The sequence below is a fragment of the Oncorhynchus keta genome, chromosome 33 (assembly GCF_023373465.1).
Source record: "Oncorhynchus keta strain PuntledgeMale-10-30-2019 chromosome 33, Oket_V2, whole genome shotgun sequence".
Lineage (NCBI taxonomy): Eukaryota > Metazoa > Chordata > Actinopteri > Salmoniformes > Salmonidae > Oncorhynchus > Oncorhynchus keta.
In genome coordinates, this window is record NC_068453.1 from 15982414 (window position 1) to 15998495 (window position 16082).

The 16082-nt window shown below is 44.6% G+C and overlaps 2 protein-coding genes across 6 annotated transcripts in view; one reads left to right on the plus strand and one right to left on the minus strand.

Annotated features, from left to right (window-relative positions):
- LOC118366288 (store-operated calcium entry regulator STIMATE-like) lies at window positions 1-12767 on the plus strand. Of its 3 annotated transcripts, XM_035748842.2 has the most exons (6): window positions 1-620; window positions 2258-2306; window positions 2505-2600; window positions 2942-3063; window positions 5876-5998; window positions 6206-6957. In XM_035748842.2, the coding sequence occupies exons 1-5, from the start codon at window positions 440-442 to the stop codon at window positions 5941-5943; spliced, it is 516 nt and encodes a 171-aa protein (XP_035604735.1). In that variant the 5' UTR covers window positions 1-439; the 3' UTR covers window positions 5944-5998; window positions 6206-6957. The 3 variants fall into 3 exon arrangements, with proteins under 3 accessions (XP_035604735.1, XP_052348075.1, XP_035604736.1); XM_052492115.1 differs by lacking the exons at window positions 5876-5998; window positions 6206-6957 and adding an exon at window positions 11204-12767; XM_035748843.2 differs by lacking the exons at window positions 5876-5998; window positions 6206-6957 and adding an exon at window positions 12192-12767.
- Window positions 7328-16082, minus strand: part of LOC118366287 (inter-alpha-trypsin inhibitor heavy chain H5-like) — a 21835-nt gene continuing 13080 nt past the window's right edge. For 2 of the 3 annotated variants that reach the window (XM_035748840.2, XM_035748839.2), the window contains exon 14: window positions 15101-16062. In XM_035748840.2, the coding sequence (XP_035604733.2) occupies window positions 15782-16062 (281 nt within the window). In that variant the 3' untranslated portion in view covers window positions 15101-15781. Of the gene's footprint in view, window positions 7651-15100; window positions 16063-16082 lie in introns of those variants that run through there. The other variant, XR_008089066.1, reaches the window with a different exon arrangement.

The window sequence follows — 16082 nt, forward strand, 5'->3', positions numbered from 1 at the left end:
GAAATTATAGGCTAAACTCTATACATGTGATTAGAACGTGGTAACTGTTAAAGAGCATTTCAAATGGCACTCGGGACATTGATGGCCCCCTACTGCGGAGACCGGAGCGCGTGACCGCAATTAACAAGAGGAACAAAGACCGCCTGCGCTCGCAGAGATCCAAGGAATTCAACAGCAGGACCTGACGTCAGAATCCCGTATTTTGCAGTTGATATGGAGTAGAATATTTAACCATGTTCCTGACTTTAGTTTAGGGTTAACCCCCCCCCCCGCAAAATACTTTTGTTTTAACTTTGCGAGAGAGTCATTGAGCAGTGATAGCATGACAAATTCGTTTTGTTTTTCTTGAGATTGGAAGGCTCATAGGTCTCTCCTCGCAAACAACAGGGGAAGTGCCCCCTGTCCTTTGTCTGCTTCGGGTGTTTTTAAAGTATTCGACATGGACATTTACGGATACAATGGTGTTTTTCTGGTCAAAAGACCGTTTAATAATGCAGTTTTTGAGATTTCGAATATTACGAAGGCGAACCCTCAGGGATGCGATAACGGGGCTTTGACAAACAGATTCGGAGTCTTGATTCAAGGGTTGCTGGCCATAGTTGCCTTCAGCACATTGATGGGTGAGTATCTTTCAGAAGAGAACGTAACAATGTGCCGAGCAGTATAATTGTATAGGATAACTTATTGTTTCGAAATAGCAGATCATGTTTAATATAAAATACTTAGAAATCACCTTTTAATCACGTTTAAAGGGAAAATCAAGGGTCTACTCAGCCAAGCACTGCTCTGGTATCCACTGCAGAGCTCCTCTCCATCTGTGAGCACGTGGTAGTTTGTTTGTTTTATGCTATTTGACGTTTCATTCCGATAGGCTGCTGTTGCACTTTACAAGGATGATAATAAATATAGAATAAATAAATATAGAATTACATTATAATTACATTTAAATAGTCTATTATAAGAATGTTTCCCATATCCTTTTATGTGCTAAGTTTTAAATATTCAGCGCCACGCGTAGCCATATGTCATCCGTGACCCATCAACATAAATGTAAACGATCTCGAATGTATCCTATAACTATCCTATAACTATTAGACTATTGTATATTTATAAACTATCCCTAAACAATAAACTACTGGTAAACGATCTATAAACCCATTTAATTTATATGATTCTTATTATTGAAAATCCTCTTCAAGACCGGGGTGAACGTTTATGGTCTATGATGGAGCAAACTACTTTGAGAGGGTGGTCATAAAATCCTACAGAATACATAAATGCCTTTTTGAATATGAGAGAAGAGGCTCTGTCTATATCTCTATCTACAGTGAGAGGACATTTTGTACTCATGTACTTTACAACAGAGTGATTTATGACAGAAAGGGGTCAGACTCTAAAGGTGAGGTCAATTAGCTTTGACCTTCTCACAGTTACTTATTAGTAAGAATATCAATATTTAGCTGTGTGTGTGTGTGTGTGTGTGTGTGTGTGTGTGTGTGTGTGTGTGTGTGTGTGTGTGTGTGTGTGTGTGTGTGTGTGTGTGTGTGTGTGTGTGTGTGTGTGTGTGTGTGTGTGTGTGTGTGTGTGTGTGTGTGTGTGTGTGTGTGTGTGTACTGCGTCAGCCAGAGTACCCAAGTATGTTAATATACTGCTGAAAATCAAGGGTCTACTCAGCCAAGCGCTGCACTGGTATGCACGGCAGAGCTACACTGTCCATCTCAATGCCTCTCCTCTGCCTGCTAAGATGCATCCATCTTTGTTTAGAGTCCTCTTCCTCTTTGCTATTTTGGTGACTTCCTCCCATTGACAGACCACTGGCCCCACCTTTTGCGTGCCAGAGTTCTTAGATACAGTTGCTATCATTTTATGCCAGGCACCAATTCTGGCTTTGCATTCTAACCTTCAGATAGTTTTGGGTGATAATGAGTCAAACTGCAGCAACAACATGATGATTGGTATGTGAACAGTCACACACTCAGACCTTGTGTTAGATGGGGAGAGAGGAACTGTGGGTTCCTGTTCGACACGTGGCCCTGAGCTACCAGTGTCCTGATGGGGATGGGTGGACTGAGGGAGCATGTGGTTCTGACTTGTTCCATTCTTTATCCATCTCTCCTGGACCCACAGAGGACATGTACACTCACAGAGATAGCCATAGAAGAGTGAAAAATCCCTGTCTCTCTCTCTCTCTCTCTCTCTGTCTCTCTCTCTCTCTCTCTCTCTCTCTCTCCCTGCGTCTCTCCATCTCTATCTACAGTGAAGAGGTTCCGTGAACCCGTAGGGATCAGAAGACCATGGAGGATCTGGTGAGAGACCAGTGTTTTTTTATCAGAGACTGTATCAAACCCCTAGGGAAGAACAGGAGACCGTCGGTTGATCACATGGCTGAGGATCAAAGATTCTTTTAGATTTAGAGATGTTAATGTTTGTTGCTTGACTTGTATATTTGGCTATTACAAGTCACCATGGTGATGACCATCCTACATTTCACCCCATCTCTACAGGTTTTACGACATGTCCAAGCAGGCGATTGGCGCTCTCTTCATCCACTTCGCCAATGTGTTCCTCTCCAACCTCACAGAAATGGACCCCTGTTCCCTGTGAGTCCATAGCTGTGATTGGACAGGTTTGCAGAAACCACCTTCCAATCTAAAGCCTCAACCAATCATTATGATTAATAAATAAGATGTTCTATTGTGACATACAGCAGACAGGTGCAGAGAAATGTGTTATTTTACACGGTCGTCCATAGTGGTATGGTAGCCCTAGTGCCAATTAGGTGATAAGTTCCTTGCACAAGGACACATTGACAGATTCTGCACCTTGTCGGCTCGTGTATTCCAACCACTGGCCTTTCAGTTACTGGCCCAACACTCTAACCGCTAGGCTACCTGCTGCCCCATGTCAAATCACCGACTCACTTCCTGGTGGCTTTCCACAGGTATTTGATACATTTCCTGCTCGATGCCACACTAGGCATGTTGGTCATCTGGGCAGGGGTCAAGGTTGTCTCCAGGATCGTGGAGTACAAGCAGTTCGCACTGCTCACCTTTGGAGAATACGGTGAGTATCCTAGACATCTGTTTATGCTGTGTCAAATGTTTGGAGGTTGACCAAAGTTCAGACATCTACTGTTCTGTGTCGTTGTAGAGGGTTGTGCCAGTTAATTTTCAGAATATTTCAGGGAGGTTGACACTTCTTCCTTTCACCACTGGAGGCCGCTGTAGGCTCATGAGAATATTGCATGAAAAACATCCTCTGATGGGTGATGATGACTTGTGGGATTAAGTTCTAGCCAAAACATGTATTTTCCCCCATTGATTATTATGATCCACCGGATTGTAAATGCAGCTGTGCCATGACAACTGGCCAAATGTTTTAATGGGCTTTAGTTTCCATCCGATCTGTATCACTCTCTCTGTGTGGGGACCTTTCCCTCTAAAGCCTGCTACAAATACTGTCCCTCTGTCATAACTATTGGTCCTGAAAACTAAACAAATAGTAAAACTTTTAGCCGTTTGTGTAGAGTTAGTTGTAAATCCTCTCTGTCCCTCTTAAAGAGCTGAACAACAACATCCAGTTTCTCTCTTATACCTTTCTCTCCGCTGTCTCACTTCTCTCTGTCTCTGTGTCTCTCGTCTGTCTCTCTCTTGTCTTTCTCTCTGCTGTGTTCCCAGGTGCGGAGTGTTTGTTAATGACAGAGACATGTTCCTGTCTGTGTACACTGAGATGACCGAGAGATGCAAATAGTATTTAGACGTGTTTAGACCAGCGCACTGAGTTTGTGGGTGCTTGTCTGTGTGTATGAATGCCTCTATGGGGTCAATGTGCAGTCTGCTGTCGTCCTCTCTATGGCTGATCTTCCCTAGGTGACGATCTGAGTCCGTTAGTCAGTGCATGTGGCTTCAGTGTGGTCACTGTGTGGTCATTAAGTAATGGTCTGTTCTGTCTGACCAGGTGACCCTCCCCAGGCCGCAGCGTGGCTCGGTCAGTGTGGTGTCTACCTTCTCATCATGGTCCTAGAGAAGAGTTTAGTCAGCTTGGTGCTGCTCATTCCAGGATGGACCAACATGAGTAGGCCTACAGTACCCACAGCCACCTGCTCCAGGGACATGGGCTAACCCAGATCCTGAGAGACTCTACCCACTCGAGAGAGAGCGAGAGCGGTGGTGTCAATCATGTTCTTTCTTCTCGGTTCTGTGTTTGAAATCTCTGGTGACAATTTAAAGTCAACAGAAAGTCAAGGCTGAAAAAGAAAGGGAGGATGAAAGGTTTTGGAGAGAACAAAGAGAAAGAGTTGTCCTTTGAACAGAATGGGAACATTGACCTTCAGCCAAATGAATGTCATCTGGCCCCTGGGACTAGGGTCTTTAGACAATTTGTTTGGTTGGTTATTTGACTGAGGCTGTGGATCTCCTGCTCAAACCTTCTTTGTGTTTTAGGGTCGTTGTTGCTCTGTTCACTGCTCCTCTCTTGAAGAGGGTAATTTAGTTTTTTTTTCAGTACACATTGCTTTGGGACACTGTGGCTTTTTCTCAGGGAGAAGGGGGGTGGGGGGCAGGCAAACTGTCATTAACATACCGTAGCTCATTCCAGACAAACCGAATACTTTGAGATTTTTTTCTCTCTCTCTGACATGGTGAATACCACATAATCATCACATTAGCTCCAATCTTCAATCATGTTCCACAGCAGAGAGCCATAGAGATACTCGCTCTATTATAGTGCAAAATATTGACGATCTAAATGTCATTGGATGACAGTCTTTTGTGTAACACGCCTGTTATTTTGCTGGAGGGTCATGTCAGGATGAGCCTGCAGGAAGGGTACCACATGAGGTAGGAGGATGTCTTCCCTGTAACGCACAGCGTTGAGATTGCCTGCAATGACAACGAGCTCAGTCCGATGATGCTGTGACACACCGCCCCAGACCATGACAGACCCGCCACCTCCAAATCGATCCTGCTCGAGAGTACAGGCCTCGGTGTAACTCTCATTCCTTCAACGATAAACGCGAATCTGACAATCACCCCTGGTGAGACAAAACCGCGACTCGTCAGTGAAGAGGACTTTTTGCCAGTATTCTCTGGTCCAGCTGTTGCCGGTGATGTCTGGTGAGGACCTGCCTTACAACAGGCCTATAAACCCTCAATCCAGCCTCTCTCAGCCTATTGCGGACAGTCTGAGCAGTGATGGAGGGATTGTGCGTTCCTGGTGTAACTCGGGGAGTTGTTGTTGCCATCCTGTACCTGTTCCGCAGGGGTGATGTTCGGATGTTCTGATCCTGTGCGATGACGATCAGCTGTCCGTCCTGTCTCCCTGTAGCGCTGTCTTAGGCGTCTCACAATACTGACATTACAATTTATTGATCTGGCCACATCTGCAGTCCTCATGCCTCCTTGCAGAATGCCTAAGGCATGTTCACGCAGATGAGCAGGAACCCTGGGCATCTTTCTTTTGGTGTTTTTCAGAGTCAGTAGAAAGGGCTTTTTTAGTTAGTTTTTAGTAAGTTTTCATAACTGTGACCTTAATTGCCTATCGTCTGTAAGCTGTTGGTGTCTTAACGGCCGTTCTACAGGTTGCATGTTCATGAATTGTTTATGGTTCATTGAACAAGCATGGGAAACAGTGTTTAAACCCTTTACAATGAAGATCTGTGTTTTTTTACAAATGATCTTTGAAAGACCGTTTCTTTTTTTGCTGAGTTTTGTATCCCAGACAGTGCATTACGCTTGCATTTTTGGATAGAAACCGTGCATGAAGTTTACATAATGTAGGCTTACTAGGCTACACTGATTGTAAATTACATGGGCATTCTGCACCACTGTGCACCAGTTGTACTGACTGAGTTTGTTCTCTGTGTGACCCTCTGTAGTCCATCATGTTCTGGGTGGTGGACAGTCTGATGATGAGGAAGTACAAGAGCCTGGACGACTCCTGTGACCCCTCGACCAAGGTCGTCTCCACGGTGCCGTGGGTTACTGGCGACGAGTCACAGGTGAGTGTCGGTTAACTAGAGATGTCCCCGACAAAAAAAAACCGAAAGGCGTCTGTTCTTTCGACCAATCATTGGTCAAATTTAAAACCATATTTTCTCTCTCTCTCTCTCTCTCTCTCTCTCTCTCTCTCTCTCTCTCTCTCTCTCTCTCTCTCTCTCTCTCTCTCTCTCTCGCTCTCTCGCTCTCTCGCTCTCTCTCTCTCTAAGGCACAAACGACTGAAGAGGGAGACAGAGATCAAGATAACCAGAAGAAAAAGCTCACCTCCTCCCGCTCCTAATGGTTTTTCCAGATTCTGCCGTTACTCTCCTGAAGTTGCCGGTAATAGGCTACACAAGGAGTCGGCAACATTTCTCATGTGGAATGACCATTTATCTTACCATTTCTACCAATCTGCGTGCCAGTTATAGTTTTCATATGCACATTTTTGTGGAACAGTTTCATTTATAATAACATCTTCGTACCTCAATCATTGTCATGTGGTTAATCAAAATTATATTCAAATCTAAATGAAAATAATACAAACCTTAAAAGTAACTTATATTGCCATTTCCAACTATAGAAAAATAGCCTATAAAGCCAACAAATAAAAACATTGCTGCCTGCAGGTAGAAAATGTCCTGCTAAAAGTAAAAGTATATCCAATAAAACACATTGGCTACGCATGGCCTGCCTGCAGCGAACGTTGAAACATTGTATCAACTATTTACTTGGGTCTGGCCTGAAATTCCTTGCAACATTGTATAAAATATCTTGGGCCCTCAAAGTTGTCCATGCTAATGAGCTCGGGACAAACACAGCTGTAGGCTATTTGCTTAAGGGATAAGAAGTAATCAGTTTGGCCTATTTCATGTTTCCACTGGATCAGAGCATACCATTTTTCCCTTTCACGCTGAGTGGTTATTGAAAGGGAGAGAGCTGGAAAGATTTTTTTTTAAAAATACATTGAGGAATTGTCATTTTCAATGGATGTGAAAACCTACTTTGTTTGAGGTGAAGAAAACATTACTTTGAGAAGCTCTACAGCTCATTAATGATCATGCATTAAGCCAATGCCAAATACTACCATATCCCCAAATGGGCACATTTATATGCCTACATTTGCACTCAGGCCAGATAGCCTATAGACCTACTTCTATGCATAATCAGGTGCATGTCCTTACTCAACATCGACAGGAACGCACCGAACAAAAGACAGACTAAATGAACAAAACTCATAAATGGAATGAAATAAACCAAAACTTGTTTAGCATAGGTGTAGCATAGGTTATGCGCTCTGCAACAACGTGTCCAATCCAACAATAAGAACGGTAAAAATCTGAAATAATATATTTAATGCATTAAAAGACATTACCGTAACCAACCAAACTTTTGTAGATTAGATATTATAGGAATGAACTGTAAATGTATTACTGGTGATAAACGTATGTAATGGGAAAGTGATATAAACTAACAGTCAAATGCAAACAATTCACACAATGAATTTATGAAACAATGAATGTACACAAATTGGCAGGAGGGAGCCCATTCTGGAGGGAGACGTGCAGCCACACTCCTCTTCTTCTTGGACTGTGTCACCCCCACGGCCTCCGCAATGGATTAGTCTTGGCCTCCGCAATGGATTAGTCTCAGCCTCCGCAATGGATTAGTTCACTGAGATGGGCGCAAATAAGATGGGTGTCTTGTGTGCAATTTAAAAAAAAAAAACCCACATATACAAAAGTATGTGAACACCCCTTCAAATGAGTGGATTTGGCTATTTCGGCCACACCTGTTGCTGACCATTGTATAAAATCGAGCACACAGCCATGCAATCTTCATAGACAAACATTGGCAGTAGAATGGCCCATAGCGTAAAGCTCAGTGACTTTCAACGTGGCGCCGTCATAGGATGCCACCTTTCCAACAAGTCAGTTTGTAAAATTTCTGCCCTGCTAGAGCTGCCCTGGTCAACTGTGCTGTTATTGTGAAGTGGAAACGTCTAGGAGCCACAACAGCTCAGCTGCAAAGTGGTAGGCCACCCAAGCTCACAGAACGGAGACCGCCAAGTGCAGAAGCGAATAGCACATAAAAATCATCTGTCCTCTGTTGCAACACTGACTACCAAGTTCAAAACATCCTTTGGAAGCAATGTCAGCATAAGAACTGTTAGTCGGGAGCTTCATGAAATGGGTTTCCATGGCAGAGCAGCCGCACACAAGCCTGGACTCACATTGCACAATGCCAAGCGTCGGCTGGAGTGGTGTAAAGCTCGCTGCCATTGGACTCCATCTTCCAGTCTGACGGATGAATCTGGGTTTGGCGGATGCAAGGAGAAATCTACCTGCCCCAATGCATAGTGCCAAATGTAAAGTTTGGAGGAGGAATAATGGTCTGGGGCTGTTTTTCATGGTTCAGACTAGGCTCCTTAGTTCCAGTGAAGGGAAATCTTAGCACTACAACATACAATGTTCTAGACGATTCTGTGCATCCAACTTTCCAACAATTCTGTGCTTCCAACAAAGTGAGGTCCATACAGAAATGGTTTATCGAGATCAGTGTGGAAGAACTTGACTGGCCTGCACAGAGCGCTGGCCTCAACTACCTTTGGGATGATTTGGAAGGCTGGCTGCGAGCCAGGCCTAATCGCCCAACATCAGTTCCCGACCTCACTAATGCTCTTTTGGCTGAATGGAAGCAAGTCCCCGCAGCAATGTTCCAACAGCTAGTGGAAAGCCTTCCCAGAAGAGTGGAGGCTGTTATAGCAGCTACTGCTCTGTGGCATCATGAAGGGACATCGTTTGATGATACAACATTAAGGCCCATGGGTACAAAGAGACTTTCCCACCAAACATCACCGTGACACTACATATCCCAGTAGGACACTGGCTAAAGACGTGTGTTTGTTGAGAAAGACAAGAACCGAGATGGCTGTGAGAGTTATGATAGATGTTGGCACAGTGATTTAGCCTGTCTGCACCTGTTTTATGTGCCCCCCTACACACACACCTACACACACACTGCTCTCTGGGTTGGTCTAAAGGGCAACTGGCCCACAGTTACTGTCAAGGAAAGACTTAAGTCAGGGAAAATCCCCCTTTCTCTCCATTTTTGTTTCTCTCTCTGTTTTTGCCCGTCTATTTGTCGTGTTGTTCCTCTGTGGGTCAGTTACCCAAGTTGGATTGTGCCGTGTGGAATTGAATCAATGTCTTACTTGTCCCGGCTGTTCTGGAAAATATGAATGTCATAGCAATGTTATTGACATTCCTTGTTTGGTAAGACACAAGTGATGGATGGATGGCGCTAGATCGGCCTGCCAGTTGTCACGCCGTTGAGTCAAGTGTCTTCTGTGTTTCATGTTGTAGAGTTGCTCCTAATCTGTTGAGATTGTAGTCCACCGTAAGTGTGTGATCACCTTGTTTTAATGGATCCATTGTGAGAATTGTATTTGGTGAGAGAACAGTATGTGGTGAATAGTGATGTCATTATGATATTAGTTAACTGTCTCCAGTGGGTGTATAGTGTTGGTCTATTTGAGTGGGAAATCATGTACGGTATATTGGAGTAGTGAGACTGTCGACAGAAGCTCCCTGTGTTGGGGAATCGGAGAGAATTGACCTCCTACACAGCAGTCAATGTGTTACTGTACACTCTCCTCTCTCTCACTCTGTCCTCTCTCTTTCTCACCCTCTCTCTGGAGTCACAATGATTATGACAGACTGGCAGTGTTGCTCTCTCTCCATCTCTCCCTCCTCGTCCCTGGTACTCTGCCAAGCAGCAACAAATCATCCCTTCATCCCGGGAATAAGTGACATTTGGAATTCATTTCCATTCAGTGATGTTATGGAAAGTGGAGTGGAGGAGGAGAAAAAAGAGCGAGAGAACTATGTCCATGGGAGAGAGGAGGGCATTGATTAGGGAGAGCTGTTGGAGTTTGGTTGGTCAATAGTCTGTGTGCAATGAGTTTGAGTTCAGTTCCCGACACGGTCTGTAGGATAGTGTTGGGGAATGGTTTCACCCATGGTCAGCTGTGGCCATATGGTGTTCAGAGAAGGCTGTTTACTTTTATCATAAAGAGCCAAACATGTACTTATTCTAGAGCTGTTAGTTATGGCCTTTCTGGTGTATGCTGTCAAACGGACTAGTTAAATGCCCTAACATCTCCAACCTGTTTCCTTATGGGATGAAACACAGACATAACATCGATAGACATCTTGGTCTGAGTGTACAGTATCTGAATGAAGATTATTTATTTGGGATTGGCCTCATATCGATGAGAGAGGAAGGCTGGGAAAGCCCCCTTTCTGCTTCTTTCATTACCCTAATCTCATCCAAGATGTCTGCATTGCGTGCATGTACACACTACCATAATCTCATCCAAGATGTCTGCATAGCGTGCATGTACACACTACCATAATCTCATCCAAGATGTCTGCATAGCGTGCATGTACACACTACCATAATCTCATCCAAGATGTCTGCATAGCGTGCATGTACACACTACCATAATCTCATCCAAGATGTCTGCATTGCGTGCATGTACACACTACCATAATCTCATCCAAGATGTCTGCATAGCGTGCATGTACACACTACCATAATCTCATCCAAGATGTCTGCATAGCGTGCATGTACACACTACCATAATCTCATCCAAGATGTCTGCATTGCGTGCATGTACACACTACCATAATCTCATCCAAGATGTCTGCATTGCGTGCATGTACACACTACCATAATCTCATCCAAGATGTCTGCATAGCGTGCATGTACACACTACCATAATCTCATCCAAGATGTCTGCATTGCGTGCATGTACACACTACCATAATCTCATCCAAGATGTCTGCATTGCGTGCATGTACACACTACCATAATCTCATCCAAGATGTCTGCATTGCGTGCATGTACACACTACCATAACCTCATCCAAGATGTCCAAAGGTTTTTGGATAGCTTGACTTTTTCCACATTTTGTTGAATTTACAGCCTTATTCTAAAATTGACGATCAATCTACACACAATACCCCATAATGACAAAGCAAAGAAGTTTAGAATTTTTTTGCAAATGTATTAAAAATAAAATAACAGAAATATTCAGACTCTTTACTCTGTACTTTTTTGTTAAGCACCTTGGATGTGATTACAGCCTCAAGTCTTCTTGTGTATGACGCTGCAAGCATGGCAAACCTGTATTTAGGAAGTTTCTCCCATTTCTCCTCCACAGATCCTCTCAAGCTCTGTCAGGTTGGATGAGGAGCGTGGATGAGGATCCTTTCATCAAGGATCTCTCTGTACTTTGCTCCTTTCATCTTTCCCTCCATCCTAAATAGTCTCCCAATCCCTGCTGCTGAAAAACATCCCACAGCATGATGCTGCCACCACCATGCTTCACCGTAGGGATGGTGCCAGGTTTCCTCCAGACGTGACGCTTGGCATTCAGGCCAAAGAGTTCAATCTTGGATTCATCAGAGAATCTTGTTTCTCATGGTCTGAGAGTTCTTTAGTGGCCCTTTGGCAAACTCCAAGCTGGCTGTCGTGCCTTTCACTAAGGAGTGGTTTCCGTCTGGCCACTCTACCATAAAGGCCTGATTAGTGGAGTGCTGCAGAGATGGTTGTCCTTTTGGAAGGTTCTCCTACCTCAACAGAGGAACTATGGAGCTATGTCAGAGTGACCATCGGGTTCTTGGTCACCTCCCTGACCGAGGCCCTTCTCCCCTGATTGCTCAGTTTGGCCGAGCAGCCTGCTCTAGGAAGAGTCTTGATGGTTCCAAACTACTTACATTTTTAAGAATGACGGCGGCAACCCTGTTCTTGGGGACCTTCAATGCTGCAGACATTTTTTGGTATTGTGTGTAGATTGATTTGGTATTTTTTTTTAAATGTAATCCATTTTTAGAATAAGGCTGTAACATAACAAAATGTGTAAAAAGTCAAGGGGTCTGAATACTTTCTGAATGTAATATGGTGGTTTATTATGCCATAAAAGGCTTTCCATAAAGCGTGTGAGGTTCTGGAATTCCGCTATGTTGTGATAATATATGGTGGAGCAGTGGTCTGGGAATAAAGTGGAATTTTATAGCCGTGGGTTGGAAATAACAGCACACCAGACCTGGACACATCACCTCATCCTGGCCGACAGCTGCTCACGTATCTGTGTGACGATGTCTGTATGTTTGTGTATCTGTTCCTTGACGTGTTTCTCCCTCATCCAGGTCCTGTTGCCCGTCGACACAGACGCTGAGGAGGAGGATAGTTCAACCATGGATCTGAGGAGGGTACCACTCTAGCCTCCCTGTAGTGGGCATAACACCTAGCTGGGTGGAGGTGTAGCTCTGGTATCCTTCTCTACAAGACCCTGACACACACGCTGACCCGCACCACACACAAACAAATCACACGCATTTGCTTTTTTCCATTGTACACATCCCAATGATGTCTTTGATGATGACTTGGCTGTTAGAGGATGTTGAATGTTATATTAACTATGCTTTATGATGGAGGGGGCTATAAGCTTGGTGGGGGCTATAAAGTGTCTCGTAATGGAGATGATTAGAGAGCACAGTGATGATGAAAGAGTAAATCTGTCCTCTCTCACGGGGGGATTTTGTGAAAAGGGTGTTTGTTGATCTCCAAAGAGCTCCGTGACATACCGTATCAACTTCTAAAGAGTAGCGGTAAGGTGTCAGTACAATCTCCTCTGTTTTCCTTCATCATACAGATAACTGCTTAGTTCAAACCTCGACATGCATCATCTAATGATCTGTAATTAAATACGTTTTGGACCTGTAGTATTCAGTAGAATCCACTACTAGTGTCCTTGTCTCCTTTCCTCCTTCGCCACTAACAAGTGGAAGGGCTGGGTAGTTTCAATCATATGGATTTCAACGTCCACTCCTATCAGTTGTCAGACTATTGTAACTCTGCCCGAGAAGTTGGACCTTAAAGTTGGAAATGTTTTATCTGAGTTGGACTGTAGTGGTCTGGAACAGTTCTTCTCACTTCTCCAGAGGATGTTTAACAAGGCGGAAAATGGACCAGATTATTTTATATTCCTCATGGATGTCCATTTGGGATTGATTTGGATTTATCCAAATATTTCCAATGTTTCTGATATGAAGTAAAGAGCTTTGTGATTTTGAATGTTCAAATGTATTTTCTTACCTCTTTTGTGTATTTGACATATTTTACTGTATTCGTATTACTTGTGGTTAAACCTGTGGCAATGGGAGATTTCTAAATGGCTTCCCAGAAATGATTACGGTCAACCCGAGATACCAAAATAGTGTTCCGTTTACAATTGTATGTTCATTCTTATAGATCACATTTGTCAATCATTGAGCTGTTAACTCTGACATGAAAATACTATGTTCCTGGAACCATTTTAATGTCTTAGTGATGTGAAAGACTCTGATTGTGAGACTGTCATTTCACATGACCTCAAATGTGTAGATCAGCTACTATGAGGACCTGCGCCACTACACTGTTTGCATTTATGCTAATTATTCACTGTTTTAAAAAAATGATCTATATTTTTCTATTTAGCGTTGCTCCAGTCCATCATGTATGTGTTTGTGGAAACATCATTTTTAATTGTGACTGAAATAGTTTGAATGTTTAATGGATATCCACTTGAAAGTGCCATGTTGCCATAATATATTCATTTATGATACGAGAAAAATGTCTGTTATTTGTCTTAACTGTTGTCACTTTTTGTGTTATAATAATTTAAAGTGAAATTGTATAATAACAAATACGGGTGTTGAATTCCTTTGGTGGCTTAGGTCAGCCCGGTGGCTTAGGTCAGCCCGGTGGCTTAGGTCAGCCCGGTGGCTTAGGTCAGCCCGGTGGCTTAGGTCAGCCCGGTGGCTTAGGTCAGCCCGGTGGCTTAGGTCAGCCCGGTGGCTTAGGTCAGCCCGGTGGCTTAGGTCAGCCCGGTGGCTTAGGTCAGCCCGGTGGCTTAGGTCAGCCCGGTGGCTTAGGTCAGCCCGGTGGCTTAGGTCAGCCCAGTGGCTTAGGTCAGCCCGGTGGCTTAGGTCAGCCCGGTGGCTTAGGTCAGCCCGGTGGCTTAGGTCAGCCCGGTGGCTTAGGTCAGCCCGGTGGCTTAGGTCAGCCCGGTGGCTTAGGTCAGCCCGGTGGCTTAGGTCAGCCCAGTGGCTTAGGTCAGCCCGGTGGCTTAGGTCAGCCCAGTGGCTTAGGTCAGCCCGTGGCTTAGGTCAGCCCGGTGGCTTAGGTCAGCCCGGTGGCTTAGGTCAGCCCGGTGGCTTAGGTCAGCCCGGTGGCTTAGGTCAGCCCGGTGGCTTAGGTCAGCCCGGTGGCTTAGGTCAGCCCGGTGGCTTAAGTCAGCCCGGTGGCTTAGGTCAGCCCGGTGGCTTAGGTCAGCCCGGTGGCTTAGGTCAGCCCGGTGGCTTAGGTCAGCCCGGTGGCTTAGGTCAGCCCGGTGGCTTAGGTCAGCCCGGTGGCTTAGGTCAGCCCGGTGGCTTAAGTGAGCCCGGTGGCCCCTGAGCTCAATGACAGACACCTAGTAGTAGAGTAGTACACCTCTGTGACCCCAAACTGTGACCCCAAACTGATGACAGGAGGGATGAGGGGGGTGGTTAGAGAGGGAGCTAGTCATTGGGACAGGTAGAGGAGAGGGTTAGTTAGGGGGTGTCTGGTGTGACCAGGTGTGATCCTAAGCAGTGTCGCCACATGATCGGGTTCACCTGTTTGCTTTCCCAGTTAGCACCTAAACCTAGCATGTAAAGAGCCTGCCTTCCTGCAATGACTAAGGCCTGGGTTCAGTTCTAATACGAGTTGTAGACAATGTGGCTGTTAAACGCAATTTCCGATTGAGCAGCGTTTACTGTGAATGTGAGCCCTGTGAACATGAGGACATTGTCTTTAAAGCCCTTGATGGGATTGACTCGGTAGGATGGAGCACAGTACTAGTTTTGGGTGTGATTCCTGCTTGGGTCACATACAGCACATACTTTATACTAAATGTTTGTGTTAACTGTTAGTTACTTTCATAGAACTGTTTACTTTGTTAGTATTATGTTTCAAATGTTCTTACAATCTAGAGCTGTTCAGAAAAAAAGTTGATCTTTACCAATAAATCTTGTTTTTACACGCAAAAAGTTAATCAGGTTCAATAAGGGTTATATTTACAAGTACAAAATGACAGTATAAAATGATACAAGTCAAACAATGTCCTTATTACGTTTATATTAAAAATAGTAAAAAAATATATTGAAGAATATGATGGTTGGTTATTCAGAGCAGGTGCACTTGAGGAAAAAACTGAAGAACAACAGGAAGCAGGCAATACGAAGTGGGTTGAAAGAAATGGTTGGAGGGGGATGGGTGGCTGGGGTAGTAGCATAGAGAATGATAGAGGCCTCTAGTGGCCAAAAGGCTGTATTAGCATGGGCTGTGCTATTGAGGGCTTCAACCATTTTAATGTAGTCAACTGGGTGGGACTTCCAACTGGTGACCCAGTTGGAATCATGTCTTACTAGGTCATCAGGAGGGATCAGCCAGTTGTGAAGAAGAAAATTGACTAATTTAAAATGGAGATAACCTCAGTGACACTGCCCACGATGTCACAGACGCTATATGGCACAGTTACAAAGATGAGTCCTCTAACTCTATGGGTAGTAGAATAGTGTTTGGAGTGTGAGTATGTGGGGCAAAAAGAAAGATGATTTAGAGGTTTAGTGTCAGAGGATATGAGAAGAGCCTGTTGGCTACTATAACTGTACCTGGGTTATTGTTCCAGTGTGGGTGGGACATGTACATTGCTGGCTCCTTATTGGCTCCTGTTTCAGGCTCCGTTACTTCCGTGGGGCCAATCGCCCGTGTCAAACAGGTGAGACACCACATAGTCCTCATACTGTCCGTCGATCAGCTTGGCTGCGTTGTTCCTGGCGAACCAGCAGTCCACGCTCTGACGTCCGCTATAAATACGCCGGGTCTTCTGGACCACCGGCACTGAACGCCCTTTGACCTTCAGGATGGGTGACCGTGAAGACGTGCTGTGGTCTCCTGTTGCTGTAGCATTGCCAGAAAGCTCTGCGAGTCCCACTTCCTCATACAGGAACTGACCTGGAAGTAGAATCAGAGAG